The sequence below is a fragment of the Callospermophilus lateralis genome, chromosome 3 (assembly GCF_048772815.1).
Source record: "Callospermophilus lateralis isolate mCalLat2 chromosome 3, mCalLat2.hap1, whole genome shotgun sequence".
NCBI lineage: Eukaryota > Metazoa > Chordata > Mammalia > Rodentia > Sciuridae > Callospermophilus > Callospermophilus lateralis.
Genome location: NC_135307.1, coordinates 36,985,119 through 37,007,888, shown reverse-complemented (window position 1 = coordinate 37,007,888; position 22,770 = coordinate 36,985,119). Strand labels below are relative to the sequence as shown.

Below are 22,770 nucleotides of genomic sequence, written 5' to 3'. Positions count from 1 at the left end.
ACTATACATAAGTGATGAATCAACTGAAAGAAAAATTTGGAAAACTATCCCATTGACAATTGCCACACGCAAAAATTGGGGAATCAATCCAACAAAGAAATGAAAGACTTCACAATGAAAACTACAGAACACTAAAGAAAGAAATTGAAGAAGACCTTAGAAGATGGAAAGATCTCCCATGTTCTTGGATAGGCAGAATTAATATTGTCAAGATGACCATACTCCCAAGAACACTATACAGATTTGATGCAATTCCTATTAAAGTTTCAATGACGTTTTTCATAGAAATGGAAAAAGCAGTCATGAAATTTAGATTTGAAGGCAAAATAAAAATAAGAAGTCAAAAATAGACAAAGCATCTTTAACAAGAAAAGAAGCAGGAGGCATCAAAATACCAGACTTCAAATTATACTACAGAGCCACAGTAATTAAAACAGCATGGTATTACAACCAAAACAGACATGAAGACTAATGGAACAGAATAGAAAACACAGAGATAAATACAGTAATCTCATTCTAAACAAAGTCTCCATAAACATACATTGGAGAAAAGATAGCCTCTTCAATAAATGGTGCTATGAAAACTGGAAATACATATGCAACAAAATGAAACTAGACCCCTATCTCTCATTCTGCACAAAACTCAACTCAAAGTGGAACAAAGTCTTAGGCACTAGACCAGAGACCCTGCACCTAATGGAAGAAAAAGTAGGCCCAAATCTTCACCATGTCAGCTTAGGGTCTGACTTCCTCAACAAGACCCCTAGAGCAACAAGAAGTAAAATCAAGAATCAATAAATGTGATGAATTCATACTCAAAACTTCTTCTCAGCAAAAGAAACAATCAATAATGTGAAGAGAGAGGCTCCGGAATGGGAGAAAATCATTACCACCTGCACCTCAGATAGAGCATTAATCTCCAGGACATATAAAGAACTCAAAACACTTAACAACTTAAAAACAAATAACCCAATCAAAAAATGGGCAAAGGAACTGAACGGACACTTCAAAGAAGAAGAAATACAATGGTCAACAAATATATAAAAAAAAAAAATTAACATCACTAGCAATTAGAGAAATGCAAATCAAAACTTCACTGAGATTTTATCTCACTCCAGGAAGAATAGCAATTATCAAAAATACAACAAACAATAAATGTTGGTAAGGGTGTGGGGGAAAGGTACATTCATATATTCCTAGTCGGACTACAAATTGGTGCAACCACTCTGCAGAGTGGTATGGAGATTACTCAGAAAACTTGGAATGGAATAACCATTTAACTCAGCTATCCCACTACTCAGTTTATATATAATGGATTTAATATCAGCATACTATACTGATGTGGCCACATCAATGTTTATGACAGCTCAATTCACAGTATCTAAGCTATGAAAACAATCTGAGTGCTCTTCAATAGATGAATGGATAAAGAAAATGTAGTAAATATACACAATATAATGTCAGTCATAAAGAGATATTATGCCATTTGCCAATAAATGGATGAAATGGGAAGCCATCAGGTTTAGTGAAGGAGACAATCCCAAAAATCTAAAGGCCAAATGTTCACTCTGATATGTGGATGCTGACTCACAATAGGCAGAGGGGAGACAGGAGTGGAGGTTCACACTATTGGTCAGGGGGAAATGGGGATATGGTGGAGAGATGGGAATGGGAATGGGAAAGACAGTACAATGAATCAGACACAACTTTCCTCTATTCATATATGAATACATGATTTGTGTAACTCCACATCATGTACAAATACAAAAATAGGAAGTTATACTCTATATATGTATGATATGTCAAAAAACATTCTACTCCCATGTTTCACTAAAAAGAACAAATTTTTTAAAAAGCACAGAGATGTTCCAAACAAACAATATTTTTGAGTTCATGATTCTTTCTTTCTTTCCATGCTGGGGGAATCATCAGGGTCATTTATTAGCAAATGGTAGTGGGATGTCAGAAAGGTAGATCTCTGAACAGTGCACAAAGACTACTACTTTGTCTCTCTGGCATTGGATTCCAATTCACATGGTATCATTCATTTATTAAACAGAATATCGTTGGGAGAAAAAAACCTTCTTCCATTTCTGCATGGTTTAAACAAAGCAGACTTCCAAACTGATCCAAAGGCGATGATCTACTGGTTTCTGTTCCTCTGATCAACTTTACAAACACCCAAAGTGATTGGCAGATAATACTTTTCTAAATGACAGCAACTGTGTGTCTCCCATCCCACCAGCTTTTCTTACAGCATCATTTAATGCCCCCTCTTCAGGCAAGGTCTGTCCCTGGCTTTTTACTCTGGGTGGGGTTGAGATTGATGCAAGCAATGAAATATGGTAGAGTTGATACCACCTGGCTTTAAACTGTGGGAGGGGAGGGGAGGGGGGATAGGAAAGGTAAAAAAAATAAAAATAAAAAATAAACTGTGGGTGAAAAAAGAACACAAATTCTGCTTCTTTGCAATTAGACAGAATGATCTCTCTGGAGAAGCCAATCATCATGTTGCAAGGAACAAACCCCTGGAGAGGAAAGGAGGTTCCCAGGTGACAGCCAGCATAAGCACTGACCTGTGAGGCAGGAAGCCTTCAGACGATTCCCCTCTCTGCATCTCAAGACCAGCCTGCTGACACACAGAGGAGCATAGACAAGCTGTCCTCAGCAACCATGACCAAATTGAGCTTCCTGGGCAAAGGATATGTCATTGTTGTTTTGAACTGAGTACATGGGTCACTGAGGCACACCGTCTTCAGCATTGCCCCCACCCCATTCTGCCCATCCCTGTAACACCAACCCCACCATCTTATCTATTCACTAATGTTTTCTTCTTTTCTACCACAGCCAAAGAATCTCATCTCCAATATCCTAAGTCTTATAAAGAAAAGGGTTTCAACAAATTATCATCCTTCCATGATCATCATTCAATGAGAACCACAGAAATAAACATATTTCTGAGACCACAGGACTCACTTTAGCCAATGTTTAGCACCTATAGCACCCCACCTTGTGACCATGTGTTTCTGTTTTCTGCTTCTGCGGTCAGCACTGAATCAAGAGTGGTGGGAGCTAAGCCATGGCTAAAGTCTAACTCAACCATCAGATCTTGATCAGACAGTGAGGCAAGGGTGAGATCATCTCAGAGGAAAAAGCCCCCACCACACCAGAGGAGAACACTGGGAGTTTAAAGATCAGGACAACACAACATCTTTGACCAGAGAGGCCTTCCTGGGAAGATGAAGCCACTCCTGCTCCTGTTGGTCTTTCTTCTGTGCCCAAGGGCAGAGGCAGGTGAGTGACTATCCCCAACAACTGAAGCCCAACCCCAAGCTCAGCCCTGCTCAGACGCTGCACCCCACCATCCTGGCTCAGGTGCACCTCCAACAACTTTCTGAACAGCAAGGTAAACCTCACCCAAAGACTAGCAGGTCTCATGGGGATGGAAGCACAAGGGAGGAGCAGGGCAGAAGGCTGGTCTCCATAAGAGACACTGGGAACCTTCCCCTTCCCCAGCTCTACCTTTACCATCTGGAAAGCAGGATCTTTCACAAAGACTTATGAAAAAATAAATAATTCCCCATAGAGAAAGGGGAGAAAGGTGCTGGCTTCTGTCGTCAAGGTAAGGTTCACTAATTTCTAAATTAATGTCTTAAAATCTACCCTCAATCTCCACCTGCTCCTCCAAACTTTATCATTCTCACACTGCACAGGAATGCAGCCATTTGATCTCAGTCATGGGCATTCTCGTCCCCTTAACACTTACATGTACCTTGGCTCAGCCCCGTGTTCTCTCAGGTCATTTTCAGTTACAGATGGGTGCAATGGCTTTCTCAGACCCCATCGTCCCTGGTGCTCACAATCTCACCAGCACTGCCCTCCAACCTCAGTCACAGGACACTCAGGAGCCATTCCTTCACACAGCCAAGACCTTTACTGGGCACCTACTTGGTGTCTGGCTCCAGCAGACAAACATAAAACACGAGTCAGCATCCTGACTTTATGTGCAGAACCCAGTGGGAGCTAAGTGGGAACTAAGGGGGAAAGAAGACTGGGATGCTTCAGAGGAAGGACTGACCAGGATCTGTAGGGACTTTGCTACTTGTTCCAAACTCAAATCCTGTCAGTCAACATTGATGTCTGAAGCAAGGACTGCCCTGCTCTTGGTCAGAGGGAGTATTTGAGTCTTCTGGTTCACTCTTCAAGCCAGGAATGCTGCCTGACAAACACTCAGGGACCCATGTTTGCTTCTGCTGACTACTTAGACCCTGCCCCTAGGGACATGTATAAGGGCTTGAGCAGCCAGGGCTACATGGCAGGTGAGGAGACCAGGGGCAGGGCCAGAACAAAGGAGCATGGAGAGGGTCTTCTGATGAGGTCAACTTCCTGCTTGAAAAAGTGCTTTTGCACAAATGGAGGGGACCTATCAGACAGACACTTCTGTGCTTATGCTCCGAAGTGGGGGATTCAATAGAAAAACTAAACAGATGTGTGTACCAATGGGACACCAATCAATAATAGTGAGGAAAAGGTAAACAGGGAAGAGGGTAAGGAAAGAAAGGAAATTTCAGAGACCATAAAAGAACAAGGGAAACTCTCCCACCAGATTCCCAGCTCTGGGGACATTCTCTTCAGAGAAATCTGCCTGATTCTCTGGCAATAAACCTGCTGCTTGCTTGCTCTCTCTGCATCCTGTTGGTCAATTCTTTGCTGATCAAGGCCAATGAACCCCGCACCCCTAGATGGTAATACCACCACACTCAATCCTTCCCTCCCTGGAGTTGATCCCAGTCTCCTCTCTTCAGCCTTTGGCTCCATGAGCACCAAGGTCAGGACAGAACTTTTCTTTCAGGCAAAATCATCGGGGGCCGAGAAGCTGTGCCTCATTCTCATCCCCACATGGCATTTCTTCGTATCCAGACTCTAAACACAACAGAACGATGTGGGGGTTTCCTTGTACGTGAGGACTTTGTTGTAACGGCAGCCCACTGCTGGGGAAGGTAAGTTGACCTTTCTAGAGAAAAACCCCACAGGGTTTTTTTCCCCTCCTTTGGGGCTGAAGACAAGAACTCTGTGGAGGGCAGGTAAGCTATGGGGAGAAAGAAGCAGGTCAGTGCAGGTGGCTTCTTATACAAAGGGAGAACGTGGATCAAGGCTGGATGGGAAGGAGGCGGGTTTTTCCCAAGAGCCCAGAGTGCACATGTGAGAAATTCAGAGTCTCACCTGGAGACACCTGAGCTCTGTGCATGACTGAGCACACTCCATCTGCTCCAGGAACTGCACCAGCCCTGGCTGCCAGAAAGCAAAGGGCAGAGATGCCCAGCCCAGGGTCCTGTTCCCCTACACGTCCTCCCAACTCCACCCTGCCCCGCCCTGAGTAACCATTTCCTTCAGGGATCCTGAGCTGTATCCCCTGTGACTCTACCTCCCTCTCTGCTCTTGGTACAGTTCCATCAATGTCACCCTGGGGGCCCACAATATCAAAGAGAAAGAGAGGTCCCAGCAGATCATCCCTGTAAAAAAAGCCTTCCCCCACCCAGATTACAACAGCAACTATTCCAATGACATCATGTTACTGCAGGTGAGGCATATCATTCCAATGGGTCTTGCACACTTTAATCCTGGGAGATTAAATCCTCATGTCCTTCTGTCCAACCCTCCTTCCTAAAATGAAGCCTTCACTTGTCCCAATGCCATGAAGATGGCAACCCCATGACTGTGTGGATTTTCGTGAGCAGTTGGTTGATCAGAATTTCCTTTATCTGCCTTTAGTTGGAAAAGAAGGCCAAGCTGACTGCTGAGGTGAGTCTCCTCAAGTTACCCTCAGAAAATTCCCAGGTTATACCAGGGATGGTGTGCACTCTGGCTGGTTGGGGACGCATTGGCCAAAACATATCCACAACGAAACTGCATGAGGTACAGCTGGAAATCCAAAAGGACAAGGAATGTCTCTCTCGTTTCAAAGAACCATACAACTCCACCATCCAGATTTGTGTGGGGAACCCAAAAGAGAAGAAGGCTTCCTTTAAGGTAAGTTCACCTGCATTGTCTATTCCCTGCCTTGGACACGGCAGAGTTTGAGGAAAACCAGGGCAAAGGGAACTAATCATACCCCTATGTACTAAGCCTTTCACCAATTCAGTCTCTGGTCCTGGGGTCAGTGGAGACTGACTGCCCTTTGGTCACTTCATGGACAAAGACTTACTGGAGAAGGAGCATCAGTCAACTGGAAGGAATAGTCAGGGTCAGGCTGGAGCCCCCTACCTGGGGGACAGTATGGGACCTGGAGCAGGCCTGCTAAGGCTGTCCTTTCTCTGCCCACAGGGAGACTCAGGAAGTCCCTTTGTGTGTAAAAATGTGGCCCAGGGCATTGTGTCCTTTGGGCAAAAGGAGGGGACACCTCCAAGTGTCTACACCAGGATCTCAAGCTTTCGGCGCTGGATTAAAAAAACAATGAAATTCTTCAAACTCCAGGCACAAGACTGAGGGGCCTCCAGGATTGATTTTCATCTTCTCTTGAACAAAGCCCCAAAGTGTACTGGGTGGAGGAGTCGAGGGGAGACTGCCAGGTGCTTAATAAACTTTCATCTCTGCAACTGAAATGATGGATTCCTCCTTTCTTCACCAGCATAACATTCTGTAAGGTTCTGACTGTATGTCCAGCAGGAACTGCTCACATTTATGATTCCTTACATTCTTCCCCTCAGGCACACTCCACCTTCCACCTCTAGAATATAAAACCTTGCTTTGTTGATACTGGCTCCAAATAACTGTTCAATGCCAGCTCCCTGCAGCAGGCTGAGTTTAAGCTACCCAGGAAAAAAAGGACCCTCTCTAGACAAAACTCATTCCTACAGTGCCATCTTACCTCATTCTTTACCTATATCCCTGCCCTACCCACCTTCAGGGCCAATATGAAAACACAAAAGAACCCAGATTTGGAAAATAAATTACATAATTCCCACCCTAATGGTAATCGGTAGGAGCCTTTTGGAAAGGTGTGTTTCATGCAGGGCTCCCTCTCCAAGTCAGCACAACTGGCAGCTTGGAAGCATAAACAGTTTCAGGAAGAATTTTCAGTGTCCCCAGATGCACCTTAAGTGTCTGTCACTGCCCTGTCATGGGGCCAGAGCCCAGTGCGGTGTCTGGTCTCCTGAAAGCCCATCCTCCCCTCAAATGACCTTCCATCTTAGTCTGAGCCAGCTTCTCTCCACCTCCCATGTCCAGGTTCCCTGGAATCCTGTGAGGATCCAAGCACCCTTTCTATCTGTGTTTACCAAGATTCTTATCCTTGATGAACCTTGAGCACTAGCTAACCTTCTGCCCCATTCATAAAGGACCAGGAGGCAGGGTATGTCCTCAGAACTCTAGTCCAGAGCTTTCACCTGGATCAAAGCCATGTCATTCAACAGAGCCCAACAAGGACAGGTCACACTCAGCAGCCTGATCCCTTACAGGCCCTTCCTTTTGGGCACCACTGACAGTCTGGCCTCTGGAACAGAACTCACTGATTGGTACTCTGGACTGTAATGTCCATCTAAGTGAGACAGCCTGCCTCTGTGGAAGGATCAAAGCAGTATTCTGCATCAACCAATATATCAATGCTCATTGAGCAAATACTGTGTGCCAGGCAGTAGGGTCCCTGCAAAGCAGCAGTCATCATGGAATCCATATGGTTTTTCTGTGGCTTTCCTGAATCTGAGCTTAAAATTTACAAGAATCACAGTCATCTTTTTTTCAAGATAATAAAACTTATTTGAATTGTCCTGATGTTACATGGTACAGTTTTGGGGTGCGTTATCACAGCAGACCCAAGAATTGCTGATTATGGGGTCTAGTCTATCATTGCTTAAGAGCATTCCCTCCCAGGAGGCTGGAGGAAGATGGTGAGGGGGAGAGGATTGTGAGCAGGACTGTCCTGAGGTAACTTTTTTTGGGATCTCTGGTTGTTTTTAATTATCTTAAATCTTATGGTAAAAATTTTACAAATTTGTACTGATGGGTATATCTCTTTTACCTTAATCTTTCCATCTAATAAGTTGGCAAAAAGCACCACTACCCGCCACCTAGATATTCCAAAGTATTGTTTCTGAACAGTTGTTTAAAAACAATCCTGAATGATAACTTAGTCTTAGAAAATAAATAATTAAAAAGTAAAGTCTAACTTGTTATTGTATTATGCTGACTTAAAAGCATCTGAACTTATGGATCAGCTATAAAATGTGAGAAGTGTTAAATATTCTTTATTTAATATCATACATAAACTACACTAAAATGTCTTTCCATAAGGAAAGAACAGCATTTTAGATACAGGGAATTCTAATTAAATTGGCAGGGTCAACAAAAATATAAAGTAGACACTGCTTCCTTATCTTCAACCACTGCCTTTAATAGGGTAATGAACACAAATTGAAACAAATGTGAATCATACTTGGTTCTGAGAGAGTGAAGGGATTTCCCCCATATTTAAACATATTCACATAATCAGTTCTATAAAACTAAATATAAAACCAGTTTTCAGACATCATTCACCATTTTTGTGAAATACTGAACATTATTAATTAAGTCCAACCATAAGTTTAAAAAGGGGAAACAGTGATAGAATTTACTGAAGTGGTAATATAACCAAAATATTAATTTAACTACAAGTCAGTTTTACTTAAATCAGGATTTAAGTAAAAATATTTTGTCAGTCTTTCATGATCTGATTTCTGGTGTATCACATCAATTAAATTATGGTGCACATAAAAAAGCCAAGAGACATTTCTGTTTGGTAATAAATAAGGCAATAACTATTACTCATTAGTGTTTTTTTTGAGGTAAACTATTAGGTCTGCCCTTCTCCCTTCTTCTTAATGCCACGAAGACACATTTTTGTTCCAGGGATGTACTTTTTGGGATTCTCCAAATACTCCATCAGTGTATCCTCTCCCAGGTGATGCCTTTGTTCTTGTTGGCTTCTGTATAAGAGAATCCAGCAGCCTGACCTGTCTTCTGCCCAAACAGTCCATGGAGATTTGGCCCAGTCTTGTGCTTGCCTCCCTTTTCCATGGTGTGGCCCTGGGCACATTTCTGAACAAAAATCTTCTTGCCTTTCTCAACATCACCCATTTTTAATTCCTTCTTTTGTCACTAGCGCAAAGAAAGTTCCCAGTCAGAAGCCAGACGTCCCACTCTCTAGCCCAAGGACACACAGGTCTGTGCCTATGGACTGGTGTCAGTCCTGAGGTAACTTTTTTATTTTAATATTTTTAGTTGTAGATGAACGCAATATTTATTTTTATTTATTTATTTTTATATAGTGCTGAGGATCAAACCCAGTGCTTCACACATTGCTAGGCAAGCACTCTACCACTTAGCCACAACCCCTGCCCCTGATTTAGCTCTTATGGAGTGAAAATGAACATTGTCGACAAACTCAGATATGAAAAATATTTCATATTTTCCTGAAATCTGGGGCCTGACTTTAAGCCTGGGCCAGTGTGAAATGTAACCCTAGTTATTACTGAGACCTAGTCTTACCCACAATTGAACCAAAATAGGCAAGCTTACATCTGTGTGGAAAATGGAAGCTCTTCTAATCATCAAGACATCACACTTAAAGTCTGACTGAATTGCTGCATGTTAAGCCAGACTGACAAGGACACACCAATCCAACCCTCAGAGATCTTAGCCAGATTGGTGGTTACAGCAGAGAGAGCCTGGGCTTCAGGCTACAGTCAACACTTTCCCCTTCCTGCTCCATCACACTCTTTAAGTTTGGGTAAAGCATCTCTGCAATCATGATATCCTCAAAAGATTGAATCTTCATCTCTTTGCCCATCAAGCCACTCTCTGGCTTAATCTCTTTCACAGCACACAACTTTTTCAGACACACACCAAAAAAAGAAATAAATAAAATAAAAAAACCTGGTGAGACAGATACACAAGAAGAATTTGGTTTTCTACATGTGACAGAAAACACAAAATGAAAAGAAAAAAATTCAGGCATTTCAAAAGATTACAAACAGGGCATACATTTTCAAATTGGGTGATGCATTTATTTATAGGAATATACTTTGTGACTAGAGTGTATGAAGATAATCAGTGTCACAGGCCCAGAGTCTCTTTTAATGGAAAAAAAGCCTAAAAATGAAATATCTGACCCCAGTTGGGTCACACAGCCAGTTTCCCACAGAGCAGTGCTAGGCCCAGACCTCCCAACATCAGAGAAGGTCTCTTTCAGTCACGGGATCAGTCCTCCCTCAACTCCTCCTCAGGGCCAGATGCCTTCAAGACCATCTGACACTACATAATGGCAGTCATCAAGAATACGAACAATAATAAGTTCTGGAGAGAATGTGGAGAAAAAGAAACTTTTTTACACTGTTGGTGAGATTGTAAATTAGTACAACCACTATGGAAATGAGTATGGAGGTTCTTCAAAAGTCTAGAACCACCATATGACCCATCTATACTACTCCTCAGTATATATCCTGAAGAATTAAAGTCATCATACTACAGTGACACATGCATACCCATGTTTATAGCAGCACAATTCACATTAGCCAAACTAGAAACCAGCCTAGGAGTCCATCAACAGATAAATGGAGGAAGAAAATGTGGTATATAAACACACTAGAATTCTATTCAGGCATAAGAAAAAACTGAAATATTTTATTTGCCCAAAAAATGGATGGAACTAGAGACCATTATCTTAAGTGAAATAAGCCAAACTCAGAAGGTCAAGGGTCATATATTTTCTCTCATATGTGAAAGCTAGAGAGGAAAAAGGAAAAGAAAGTTGGAGGGGATAAAGATCACATGAAAATCAAAGGGAGATCAGGAGAGAAAAAACGACCACAGGAAGAGAGGAGGGAAAGGAAGGGGGAATGCTGGGGAGTAATATTAAATAGTATGGTTATATATAGTGTGTGTACAAATATGTAATAACAAATTCCATCATTATGTACAACTATTATACATCAATATAAAAATGTGGAAAGAGCTAAAAGGAAAAAAAAACCATCTGATACTAACCCCACATGAATTTCTAGCCTCCCAACCAAAGAGCTTTTCAGCATCTGCTCAGAAAATTCCCTGGAGAGGAAGCTCCTGGCTTGCCAGTCAGCTGCTCTCTGGTAGCTCTAGGCTAAGCGCCTACTCTAGGTGAGCTGCTCAACTGCGAAGTTCTCAGCTTGCCAGCTTCACAGTGCCCTGGACTGTAGGCAACACTGGCTAAATTTACTTAACATGTTCTCTAGCTTACAGACAGGGTTGGCTATCTAAGTCTCCATTCCTTAAATGATTTCTTTCCAAAAGTACAGTCTGGAAAGAAGGAAATAAAAAGAATAACGTTACAGTGAAAATCTGATAAATTACTACCTTGGCCATGTGACGAAGGTCAACGTCAACATTCATAAATCATGTTGATATCATTATCCAAAGTACATGTATGAAGAATCGAATTGGGTGTCAACATACTTTATATACAGAGATATGAAAAATTGTGGTATGTATGTGTAATAAGAATTGTAATGCATTCTGCGGTCATTTTTTTAAATCCACAAAAACTAAATAAATCATGTTGATAATATGTAACCTTGATTTGGAGAGATGAAGATGGCATTGACCTCTGTAATCTTCCTCCCAAACCCCATAACTCTGCTCCAATTATAAGAGAAACATGAGACAGATCCCAGTACAGGGACATGCTACAAATTCCTGACCAGCTTCCCTCAAAACTCTCAAGGTCATTAAAAGCAAGGGGTTCGAGAAACTATCACAGTCAAAAGGAGTCAAACTGTAATGTAGTATCCTAGAAGTGATCCTGGGTCAGAGAGGGTAAATACTGAAGAAATCTGAATGAACTATGAACCTTATTAACAATAATTGATCAATAGAAATTTATTTATGTAACAAATATAGCATACTAATATAAAATATTAATAACCACAAAATTAGATATGGAGTCTATGAAAGCTTTGCGTCATCTTCACAGTTGTTCTGTTAATATAAACTACTCTAAACAACAGTTTATTAAGAAGTAAAATAACCCAGTAAGGGGAATGCTCTCTCCTTAGAGAGGAATGTGCTCCATATATTATACACTAAAGCTTAAAAGACTTTCAACATAGCAGAAAAATACACCAAAATTTTTGTTGTCACTAGTGATCTTAATTTTTGGTTGCTTCACTTTAAAATACATAAATAAAATCACATGCTGCTTATTAAAGTATTTTAATACTCTTGTGAATTGCTTATCATGTTTTATGTTAAGTGACTAAATATAGAATATCAAATAGCATATTTAATATTGTCACAACTATTCAAAATATATGTTATAGAGGAAAATACACAGGTGTGTGTTTAACCCAAAGGAAACTCATTATAACAAAGATCTGCCTCAAAGATATCTTATAGACTATTGGATATTTTCTACCATTTTTCAATATAAAGGAGTCTTATTCTCAAAACTTCCACGTAGGAGGAAAAGACTAAACTGAAATAAGAAGTGGTTTAATGAATGTCTGACACTGATCAGTGTGCTTAGAAAATGGGAAAATGTCCAGATATAAAAGTCACGCATATTTATCATAAAAAGCTAGTTAAATATGGAACATGTAAATGAGAAGAGCAAAGTTTTGGGAGCATCAACATTAATGCTTAAGCATGTCTCCCACCATAGGTGTTGGTAAGATACTTTGTCTTTGGAGCAACTGGAATGTTGATAGTTCTTTCAGTGACTTCTTCCTATCCAATCAGGCCACTTGATTTTGATAGCCTCAATATTCATTTTAATCCAATGAATATCAAGTCCAGGATTTTTGTTCAAAACTGAGATATTAATTTCAAAGAGGAAATTCTAAACATTTAGAAAATATGAGGTTGTGGTGGTGGTAAGACAGGAAGGATTACTATTTGGGTTTTTTGGATATGTCCAACTCCACATATTCCTAGGGCAAGTCAAAACCTCTCTCATTACCAAGCACATTTCACCAGAGCCCTGGCCATCTTTTGCTCTGAGCACAAATTTTCAGTCTGTGCCAATCAATTATCAGCTTTTCAAGGGCAGGATCCATGTCTCTCTTATCCATGTATCTAGCCTGCTAAACAATTATTCATGATCTTATTAGGATGGAAAAAGGCCCAATAGCTGAGAAAAGAGGACTTTCTTGGTTCTGTTCAGTCAGAGGAGGGTCTCAGCCCTTCCAGTAGTTGCAGCCACAACCTCATCACCCTCCACCTCCTTGTTCTTTATTCTTCCTTTGGCCTTGTGACTCAGCAGTAGAGATGTCAATGTGGTGACAGTGTCATTTTCACCTAAACCAAACCACAGTACCTCCACAAACCAGCTTGCACCATAACACCCATCAAAACCAAAGAAGCACAGGTCTAAGATATCTGTGAGGTCACTGAGCCCACACCTTCTTCGTGTGTGGATTGGGTTGGAGTAAGGCCATTTCTTTCTTCTGCCTTCCCAGGCCCCTAGTTGCTCCCCTGTCTTGGGCAGCACCCTCCTCTAACATTCCACTAGTCCTGGATCCCACCAGCACTGGACAATCCACACCTTCTCCTCCAGGGGCTTTGTCTGCTCTGATCTGAGCAGCTCTGACCCAGGCAGTTTTCTGGAAGGATGCCATCACTCCTGCTCCTATTGACCTTTCTTCTGGCCCTGGAGCTGAGTAGGGAGTGACCATCCTATTCCAGAAACCCAAGCCCATCTCACTGGGCTCTGGATTTTTCTACTCAGCATGGGTCAGAAATTTTCCTCAACCTGAAGCCAAGGACTTTCTGAAGCCCAGTTTCCATCCCAAACCCCGACTAACAAGTCTGTGGCTGGCTAGAGACTCATCAAGAATAGCAGAAGGGAGGGTATTCTCTAGAAGGTTTACTAGGTGTTAACCTTTCCCTGGACTTTTTCCTCCATTATCCACAGAGTGGGTTATCCTTAAAGAGAAATTTGATATAAAGATCCAAAAGATAAATAATTCAAATCCTTCACTCCAACTCATGAAAGGGACCTCAGACCACCAGCCTGCAGTTCAGAAGAGGTTACTGAACCCAGCTTAAGAACCAGTTGCCTTACTCAGTGCTATCCCCCACATCCTAAAAAGCCAGGATGCAACTGATCTTAGTAACAACATGACTGCATCCAACTTTTCCATAAACTTGTCTCCCTACTAGGCCTTTGCAGTTCAGTTTTAGTTGGCCTCTCCACTTCTTTCTTCTGCCTTCCCAGGCCCCTAGTTGCTCTCCTGTTTGGGGCAGAATTCTCCTCCAACATCCCACCAGTCCTGGATCCCACCAGCACTGGACAATTCCAGCAATCCCACCACACCCTCTAATTGGAGGTCATTCGTTCATGCAGCTATAAATATTTACAGAGAACTCAGTATGTGTTAAACTCTAGAACATAAAGACTTTAGAAAATCCAATGCCATAAGTCATGGGTAGATTAGAAGATGGCACAGCATATCTCCATATATGTGCTGAAAACAAGGGGACAGTACCCCCCTGTTTCATTTCAAAGTTCTGAGGTTTGAGGATCAGAAAAAAAGTCATTTTGCCTATAAAGAGTGCTGCCTACAGAGCCTATCACTCATCCCTGCTGTCTACAAGCACTGTAGATTCCACCCTCAAACACCACCTTTCTTCCTGACCACAGCTGATCCCACTCACCCATCTTTCTTTCAGAAGAGATCATTGGGGCCATGAGGCCAAGCCCCACTCCTAACCCTAGATGGCCTTTTTTTAGTTTCTGGATAAGAAAGATAGAAGAGGTGCTGTGGTATCCTGGTGCAAGGGGACTTCGTTCTGACAGCTGTTCACTGCCCAGGAAGGTGAGGAACAGCAGCAAGCCCACACATCCTGAGACCCCCATAAGGATCCTTGTTCTCTCCCAGATACCACAGACAGCAGGAACTTCCAAGGTGCTGGTTACACAAGCCCCTGAGAACTCATCAAAAGCAGGACTGGGGAGATGAAATGAAAGGCTGAGAAATAGGGCAGGTAAGCTCTGGGGTCAGAGGGTGAGAGGTCAAGGCAAGTGGCACAGTTGAGAAGAGAGGGACCACAATGGACAATTAAAGCTGTGGTAGAGGTCGAGAGCATGCATTAGGGCCCCAGTGCAAACTTGAACAACTTCACAATTCTGACTAAAAGCAAGAAAGGGCCCCTGGAAGTCCTACTTTAGGGTCCTTGAGAGCAGAGGGTACAGCCCCTCAGCTGGGGCCTACTTTCTCAGTTTCCCCTCAGCTGCAGCCCCAACCTGCCCCTATTCTAGCCTGCTCTTCACAGTTCCTGGCTGTATTCTCTGTGATTCAGCAACAAATCCCATCCCCACTCTGCTCTCTGTATAGCTCAATAAATGTCACCCTGGGGGCCCACAACATCACAAAGCAGGAGAGGTCCCATCAGGTCATCCCCGTGAGAAGAGCCATCCCCCACCCAGACTACAATCCTAAATGCTTCTTCAGTGACATCAGGTTACTGCAGGTAAGGCCCTGCTTCTGCCCTCCCTGGTTCAGGTGTTCCTCAGATGTTACTCCTCTCACTGTGACACTGCTCCTTGCCTCCCTTCCATCCTGACATCATGGTGTCCAAGCCCAGAGACCATTGCCTAAACTGGACTCTGTTTCTTGTGCCCCTCGGCTGAAGAAAAAGGCCAAGCAGAATGCCGCTGTGTAGCCACTCGGGCTGCCCAGGGGTAAGGACAGGATGAAGCCAGGGAATTTGTATCTTATGGCCAGCTGGAGGATGACGGACCAATTGGCACTTGATTGACTCCATTTTAGGAGGTAGAGCTGACAATGCAGGAGGACCTAGAGTGCAAATCACTTTTCTGCCTTTACGACAATGCCATCAACATTTGTGTAGGGTAGCCCCAAGAAAACAAAGACTGGCATCAAGGTGAGTTTCCAGCATTGCACAGACAGAACTCAGGGAAAGAGGAATTTGGAGTAGGTCTGAGGTATGAGAATGTCCAAATCCTCATGTCCCAGCTCAGAATTTGGGCCACCTGGGTTCCCCCGGAATCCAGTCTTCAGTCCACTCCCTGAATGGATCAGGAGTGGAAGGTGAGGGAGGATCAGTCATCCCAAAGGAGAATATCCCTGAGGATTGCAGAGAAGGGTGTGGCCTGAGTGGAGCTGGAGAGAAAACTCAGGGTCAGGCCTGGGAGTGAGAGAGGCAATGAGTCTGACCCTGGCCCCCATCCCACACACACAATTCCCTAACAGGGACCACCCACCCCTAGGGAGGCCAGGGGGCAGTGCCAGGAGGGGGCCAGTTTAGCAATTCTTCTCTCTGCCCACAGGGGGATACAGAGGAGTTCCTATGTGTGTAACAGCATGGTCCAGGGCACGTTATCCTATGGACAGAAAACGAGACCTCTTCAGAAGTCTTCACCAAGATCTCCCACTTCCTGCCCTAGATAAAGAAAACCACAAAGGGCCTCCAACAGCAGGCATATGGCTAACCTTCCTCTGTGTCTGACCATCTTTTCTGAGGCAGAACAAGAATTCAATGGGGGGTGGGCAGGATTGCAATAAATGGAACTCTAGAATGAATGTGCCTGAAGTCTTATTTATTCATTGAACCACTTTCAGTCTGCAACAGCATTGCTCTAGGCAGCCCTCTACCGTCAGTTCTGGGTTTCCCTTCCTCTGTTCTCCCCCAGCCCTCCCTCCTCCCTGAACTGCATGATGTACAGTTTCCCAACAATTTTTCCACCACACACTTTTCTTTTATTCTCAGCTCTACAAGGTTGGCTTCCCCACTGCACAGATGGGCATCTGCAGCATTAGAGGTGTACTCATATGCTCTTTCACACACTTTTCATACTTTGCCCTCAAAAGATGAATCTCTCTGGCCATCAGGAATTTCTTATCATCTCTAAGCTAACCAACTTTATCAAGCCCCCAAAACTTTGGCAGAGAACAGGGGCAGGGCAATGGAAAGGGGATAATTCCAGGGACCCAGGAAACCAGGGACCGTGCCCAGTTTCCTGTTTCCCAGGCCTTTCTCTCCAGTGGGACAGACTCCTCCCACCATCAGAGTGTCTGCAGCTTACAAGGCTGAAATGTCCCTCCAATGAACCTCAGGCTCACTCAGGACCCAATTTCCTGCCTTGCCCTGGCCCCAGCACAGAGCTCAGTCAACCTTCCTCCTCTCCAGCTGGGCTTTCCACACTAGCCCCTGTTTTCCTTCCAGGTTCCTCTAGCCACCAGCTCCTTTTCCTTCCAGCCCACCCTGGTTCCAGTCAGCCTTTCTCTCATCTCCTTAACAGAGTTCTCCTCTACTGATTGTTCCTAACAGATTTAGGCTGACAACACACCTGATGCTCCCACCTCCCACCTGGGCAGGGCTGGACCAGCATCTTCCAGAGGCCCAGACGTGGCCACCTCTGGTGGAGTCACTCAGCAACCTCAGCCCCTTTCAGCCTGGCCCATCCTGGGAACCCAGACTCCCCCTGCTGGCAACCTGAGGTTATTGCGGCCTATGAGCCATCCCTTGATGGACACGGATTGATCTCTTTTCTTTATAATAGGCACACAATAGACTATGTCTTCATCTTTGGAAGCTTAGGATAATGAAAATTTTTCCTCTAAATTTTTCTTGCACCAGACAAATCAAATTGGCACAGATGGATCTGTATTTGGAATCCACAAGAAATCTTGTTTTGAAAATAATTGAATTATCTGTATTCTATCTGTGTTATGCATGACAACCACCACCACCACCCCAAAAAATGCTACAATTCAAGTATGAGACAGCTCATTGTGACCAAGATGACCTTATTCAGTGTCCTGTATCCACTAGCTGGGTGTGGTGGGGCACATCTATAATCCCAGCAACTTTGGATCCTGTGGCAGGAGGATCTCAAGTCCCAGGTCAGCCTCATCAATTTAGTGAGGCCCTAAACAACTTAGTGAGACCCTGTCTCAAAAAAAAAAAGGGGGGGCTGGAGATGTTGATCAGTGGTTAAGCGCCCCTGGCTTCAATGCCTGGTACAAAAAAAAAAAAAAAGTCACTGGTGAGTTACATGAAGACAAACATTGAATCAAGTGAGACCAACATCAAAAAGTAGAGCAACTTCATTACAAAGAATAACAAATAAAATTCATGGATATTATAAAATAAGTTTAGCACATTGAAAAACAGGAAAACAAATAGACATAATTCTCTTACAATAGTCGATGGCCAACTACGAAGTCTATCCCTGAGAATCACAACACTGGTAGCAGCACAGGTGAGAAAGGAGTTAAATGCACAAGCAGAAATGAACAAGTGGATATTATAGGGTGCAGGAGCTTGCAGCAATCCCTCAACAGAAATGCAGAGACCACAGAAAGTCAGCACGGAGTCCCAGGGTATAAACCTGAGCCAGCAGCAGAGTGTACAAGGTTTTCACCACCAGAGCTAAGGGATGATAGTCTTGTAGGACAGTCCAGATGGTCAGTCTTCCCCTCTATACCAGACAAAAACACTGAGCATGAGATACTTCGGGAAGAAAAAATTTCCTTATAATAAACTTAGCACCATGCAGACTGGCCTGCTTTTGATGGTACTTGTTTCTTTATAATGATTTCTATATAAGCTTATGTTTATTTCTCTCTCTTGACCTAGTAACTTTCATTTCTAGGACTTTATCTTATGTGTGTGCATGTGCAAGTGTGGATGCATAGGTGGGTTATTCATAAAGTTGTTCATCACAGTATTAAATTCCAAACTGTAACCAGTACTAATGTCCAAGTAGTAAAATGGTAGTCCATGGCACATTCATCTTATGCATTGTGCAGCCATTAACATTGACATTATCTACTGTTATAGGCTGAAAACATTAATAGGCAAGTTACTTTTAAAAATACTAATAAACATTTATTAAAAAGTTAAAACTCACTGACTAATGTAAGCTAAAATATTAATAATTTGTGCTTATCTTATTTGGAAGGATTTTCAAAAATAAAAAATAATCAGATTCAGTGTGGACATTTGGAAAATGGAATTTTCTCACCTTGTGCACAAATATCCTTAAAAATTCTGTGCATCTACTCTAGAGGCTGAGGTGAAAGGACAGCATAAGCCTGGGAGTTCAAGATCAGCCTCAGCAACAAAGTGAAATCCTGTCTCAAAAACAAGTAAGCAGAGCTGGTGTTATGGCTCAGTGGTAGAGCACTTAACTAGCATATGTGAGGCACTGGGTTCAATTCTCAGCACAACATATAAATAACTGAATAAAGTAAAGAGGTACATCAATAGTAGATAGATAGATAGATAGATAGATAGATAGATAGATAGATAGATAGATAAGATAGATAGATAGATAGATATAGATAGATACACACATACATATATATATTATTTTTTAAGTGAACAAAAAGGGGCTGGAGTATAGTTCAGTGATCAAGTACCTGCCTAGCATGCACTAGACCATGGGTTCCATCCCCAGTACAACAAAGACCTTTAAAAAAAAGAAGAAGAACAAGGGCAACTTTGACACAGAAGGGCATCAGCCATACCAAGAAAATTGGTACTTGTTTCTTTAGAATGATCTCTATATAAGTTTATGAGGTGAAAGGACGGCATGTGCTTGGGAGTTTAAGATTATTCCTTAGAGTTTTGTTACAATAAAATCTTAGGAACAATGGCAATGTCCAGCACTATTTGAGGAACAGCTTTTTTAGTTGCATATGATTAAACACTGCGAAATCCTTACAGATTGTTATAAAACTACATTTTGTCATATGGAAGAATGTTCATGGTATGTTTAAGACAGAAGGCAATTATAGGTCAGTATATACTACAATCAAATTTTTGCTTATACACATATTTTCCTGGCAGGTGGTTTTCTTCTTACATGTCTATTTTTCTAATTCTTTACAATTTTCTAATTTTTATTTTATTTATTCTAATTATATATGACAGCAAAATGCAATTCAATTCATATTACACAAAGAGAGTACAATTTTTCATGTCTCTGGTTGTACACAAGTAGAGTCACACCATTCGTGTTTTCAGACATGTACTTAGGGTAATGATGTCTGATTCATTCCACAGTCTTTACTACCTCTGTCCCCGCTTCCTTCCCCTCCCTCCCCTTTGCCCTATTTAGTGTTCATCTATTCCTCCCATGCTCCTCCTCCCTACCCCATTATGAATCAGCATCCTTATATCAGAGAAAACATTCAGCATTTGGTTTTTTAGGATTCGCTAACTTCACTTAGCATTATATTCTCCAAATCTATCCATTTGCCTGCAAATGCCATTATTTTATACTCTTTTATTGTTGAATAATATTCCATTGTGTATATATATCACATTTTCTATCCATTCATCTATTGAAGGGCATCTAGGTTGCTTCCACAGTTTAACTATTATGAATTGTGCTGCTATAAACATTGATGTGGCCCTGTAGTTTGCCGTTTTTAAGTCCTTTGGATATAAACCAAGGAGCAGGATAGCTGGGTCAAATGGTGGTTCCATTCCCAGTTTTTAAGAAATCTCCATACTGCTTTCCAGATTGGTTGCACCAATATGCAGTCCCACCAGCAATGTATTTGCCTTTTTCCCCACAAACTCACCAACACTTATTGTTTGTATTCTTAATAGCTGCCATTCTGACTGGAGTGAGATGAAATATTAGAGTAGTTTTGATTTGCATTTCTCTAATTGCTAGAGATGTATTTGTTGGTTGGTTGTATCATCTTCTGAGAAGTGTCTGTTCAATTCCTTGACCCATTTATTGATTGGGTTATTTGTTTTTTGGTGTTAAGATTTTTGAGTTCTTTATATACCCTAGAGATTAGTGCTCTCTCTGATGTGCATGTGGTAAAAATTTGCTCCCATTCTGTAGGTTCTCTATTCACTTCACTGACAGTTTCTTTTGCTGAGAAGAAGCTTTTTAGTTTGAATCCATCCCATTTATTGATTCTTGATTTTAATTCTTACACTATAGGAGTCTTATTAAGGAAGTCAGGGCCTAATCCAACATGATGGAGATTTGGGTCTACTTCTTCTTCTATAAGGTACAGGGTTTCTGATTTAATTCCTACTCCTTGATTCACTTTGAGTTGAGTTTTGTGCATGGTGAGAGATAGGGGCTTAATTTCATTTTGTTGCATATGAATTTCCAGTTTTCCCGGCACTGTTGTTGAAGAGGCCATCTTTTCTCCAATATACATTTTTGTTGCCTTTGTCTAATATAAGATAACTGTATTTATGTGGTTTGTCTCTGTGTCCTCTATTCTGTATCATTGGTCTACAAGTCTATTTTAGTGCCAATATGAGACCGGTTTTGTTATTTTTGCTCTGTGTATAGTTTAAGGTCTTGTATACTGATGCCACCTGCTTCACTATTCCTGCTAAGGATTGCTTTAGCTATTCTTGGTCTCTTATTTTTCCAGATTAATTTCATCATTGTTTTTTCTATTTGTATGAGGAATGTAATTGGGATTCTGATTGGAATTGCATTAAATTGTATAGTGTTTTTCGTAGTATGGTCATTTTGACAATATTAATTCTGCCTATCCAAGAATAAGAGAGATTAATTATTTATAAATCTTATGTATTATTTAAATAACTCAAAAGAATATTTACTAAATATACCTGGGCTTCTAAAATGATATCCACTATCAAACTTTTAATAAAATTAGGGAAAATGTTTATGTTAAACAATTTAAGATACAGGATTCAAAACTGAAACATGTTATGATTACCCCTATGTAAAAATATACAAAGAAAAAATCTAGATAAAACATCTCTATTAACAATGGTCAGTTAGGTAGTGGGATTGAGACTGATGTATTTCTTCTTTCATGTTTTAATTTATTCAATATTTTAAATGCTACAATTATTAAAATAACTTCATTTTAAAAGAATACTTCATGTCAGAAAAAGGTCGCCTTAAGTATGTTGGAACATATTAAGACAAACCTAACTAATAGATAAGCTTGAGAATTTCAGTGACTAACACAATAATGTATTTCTTGCTCACAAAATGAGTATTCCTGATGAGTAACTGTCCTTCTTTACTCTTAAGTGTTCCAGTCTCAGCAGTAAATTACATGGTTAGCCCATGATTAAAGAACCCAAGCTCAGTCCCCCAAAAATAGCTTCCCAGTTCCTCAAATTTATCTGCAACAAACCTGGAAAGGGAAGTGCCTAGATGACTGGGCACAGGAGAATGAGCTGGTCCAGATCTGGAAGGTGCCCATGGCATTTCCACTCATATTCCTTTTGCTATAACAGTCACACAGCCACACCTAACTTCAAGTGAGGCTGGATGATGGAGTTCATTGTGTCCCTTGGAAAGAAAAAGTAATTGTCTTGCTAAACTGCTAGCATGTCTCTATTACAGTGCTTAATAATGTTTTCTGTTTATCAGAGAATGTATCCTCTGATACATTTACATTACAGAAAAAAAATAGATAATATTAAGGTGAAAATAAGAGTTGCACAAAATCATCTTCTGGTTGTTGCCCTTTTCTCCCTGCAGAATTAGTGTTGAATCGTACACATGGTTCTACATTCTACTTTTCCCACTTAATATCAGAGGGTGCAAATTTCCCCACACCACTGAATAGTCTTCTACAGCATAATGCTTTGAATGGCTCGATAGCATGTCATCCCATGAATATATTATATTGCATATCACTCTTCTCCAATTGTTAAATATTTGGTCTGAGCATTTTTGCCAGAGTCTCAGGAGAAATGTCCACCTCTACCTCTTTCTCATGTTGAGCCAGGGTGCTAGGGTCAGCAGCCCAGTCTTAGAAGTAAGCTTTTCTG

General features: G+C 41.6%; 1 protein-coding gene, 1 non-coding gene and 1 pseudogene across 2 annotated transcripts; 1 reads left to right on the top strand and 2 right to left on the bottom strand.

Annotated features, from left to right (window-relative positions):
- Positions 1–3,233: 3,233 nt before the first annotated feature.
- On the top strand, positions 3,234–6,486 carry LOC143394607 (granzyme B-like). The gene is made up of 5 exons (XM_076849299.2): positions 3,234–3,294; positions 4,853–5,000; positions 5,449–5,581; positions 5,773–6,030; positions 6,325–6,486. Exons 1-5 carry the CDS (start codon positions 3,240–3,242, stop codon positions 6,484–6,486), a joined length of 756 nt encoding a protein of 251 aa, XP_076705414.2. The 5' UTR covers positions 3,234–3,239.
- A 2,309-nt stretch (positions 6,487–8,795) lies between these two features.
- Positions 8,796–9,111, bottom strand: LOC143393758 (cytochrome c, somatic pseudogene; annotated as a pseudogene).
- A 7,615-nt stretch (positions 9,112–16,726) lies between these two features.
- LOC143396120 (small nucleolar RNA SNORD55/SNORD39) lies at positions 16,727–16,804 on the bottom strand. Its single transcript, XR_013090997.1, has one exon. It is a non-coding gene; the product is annotated as a small nucleolar RNA SNORD55/SNORD39 (small nucleolar RNA).
- Between the last annotated feature and the right edge of the window lie 5,966 nt (positions 16,805–22,770).

What these genes read in the sequence shown, in the direction of transcription:
- LOC143394607 (XM_076849299.2), top strand. Translation starts at nt 3,240, where the DNA reads ATGAAGCCACTCCTGCTCCTGTTGGTCTTTCTTCTGTGCCCAAGGGCA. An exon ending in GCAGCCCACTGCTGGGGAAG is followed by an intron (nt 5,001 to 5,448) that starts GTAAGTTGACCT and finishes CTCTTGGTACAG; the next exon opens with TTCCATCAATGTCACCCTGG. An exon ending in ATGACATCATGTTACTGCAG is followed by an intron (nt 5,582 to 5,772) that starts GTGAGGCATATC and finishes ATCTGCCTTTAG; the next exon opens with TTGGAAAAGAAGGCCAAGCT.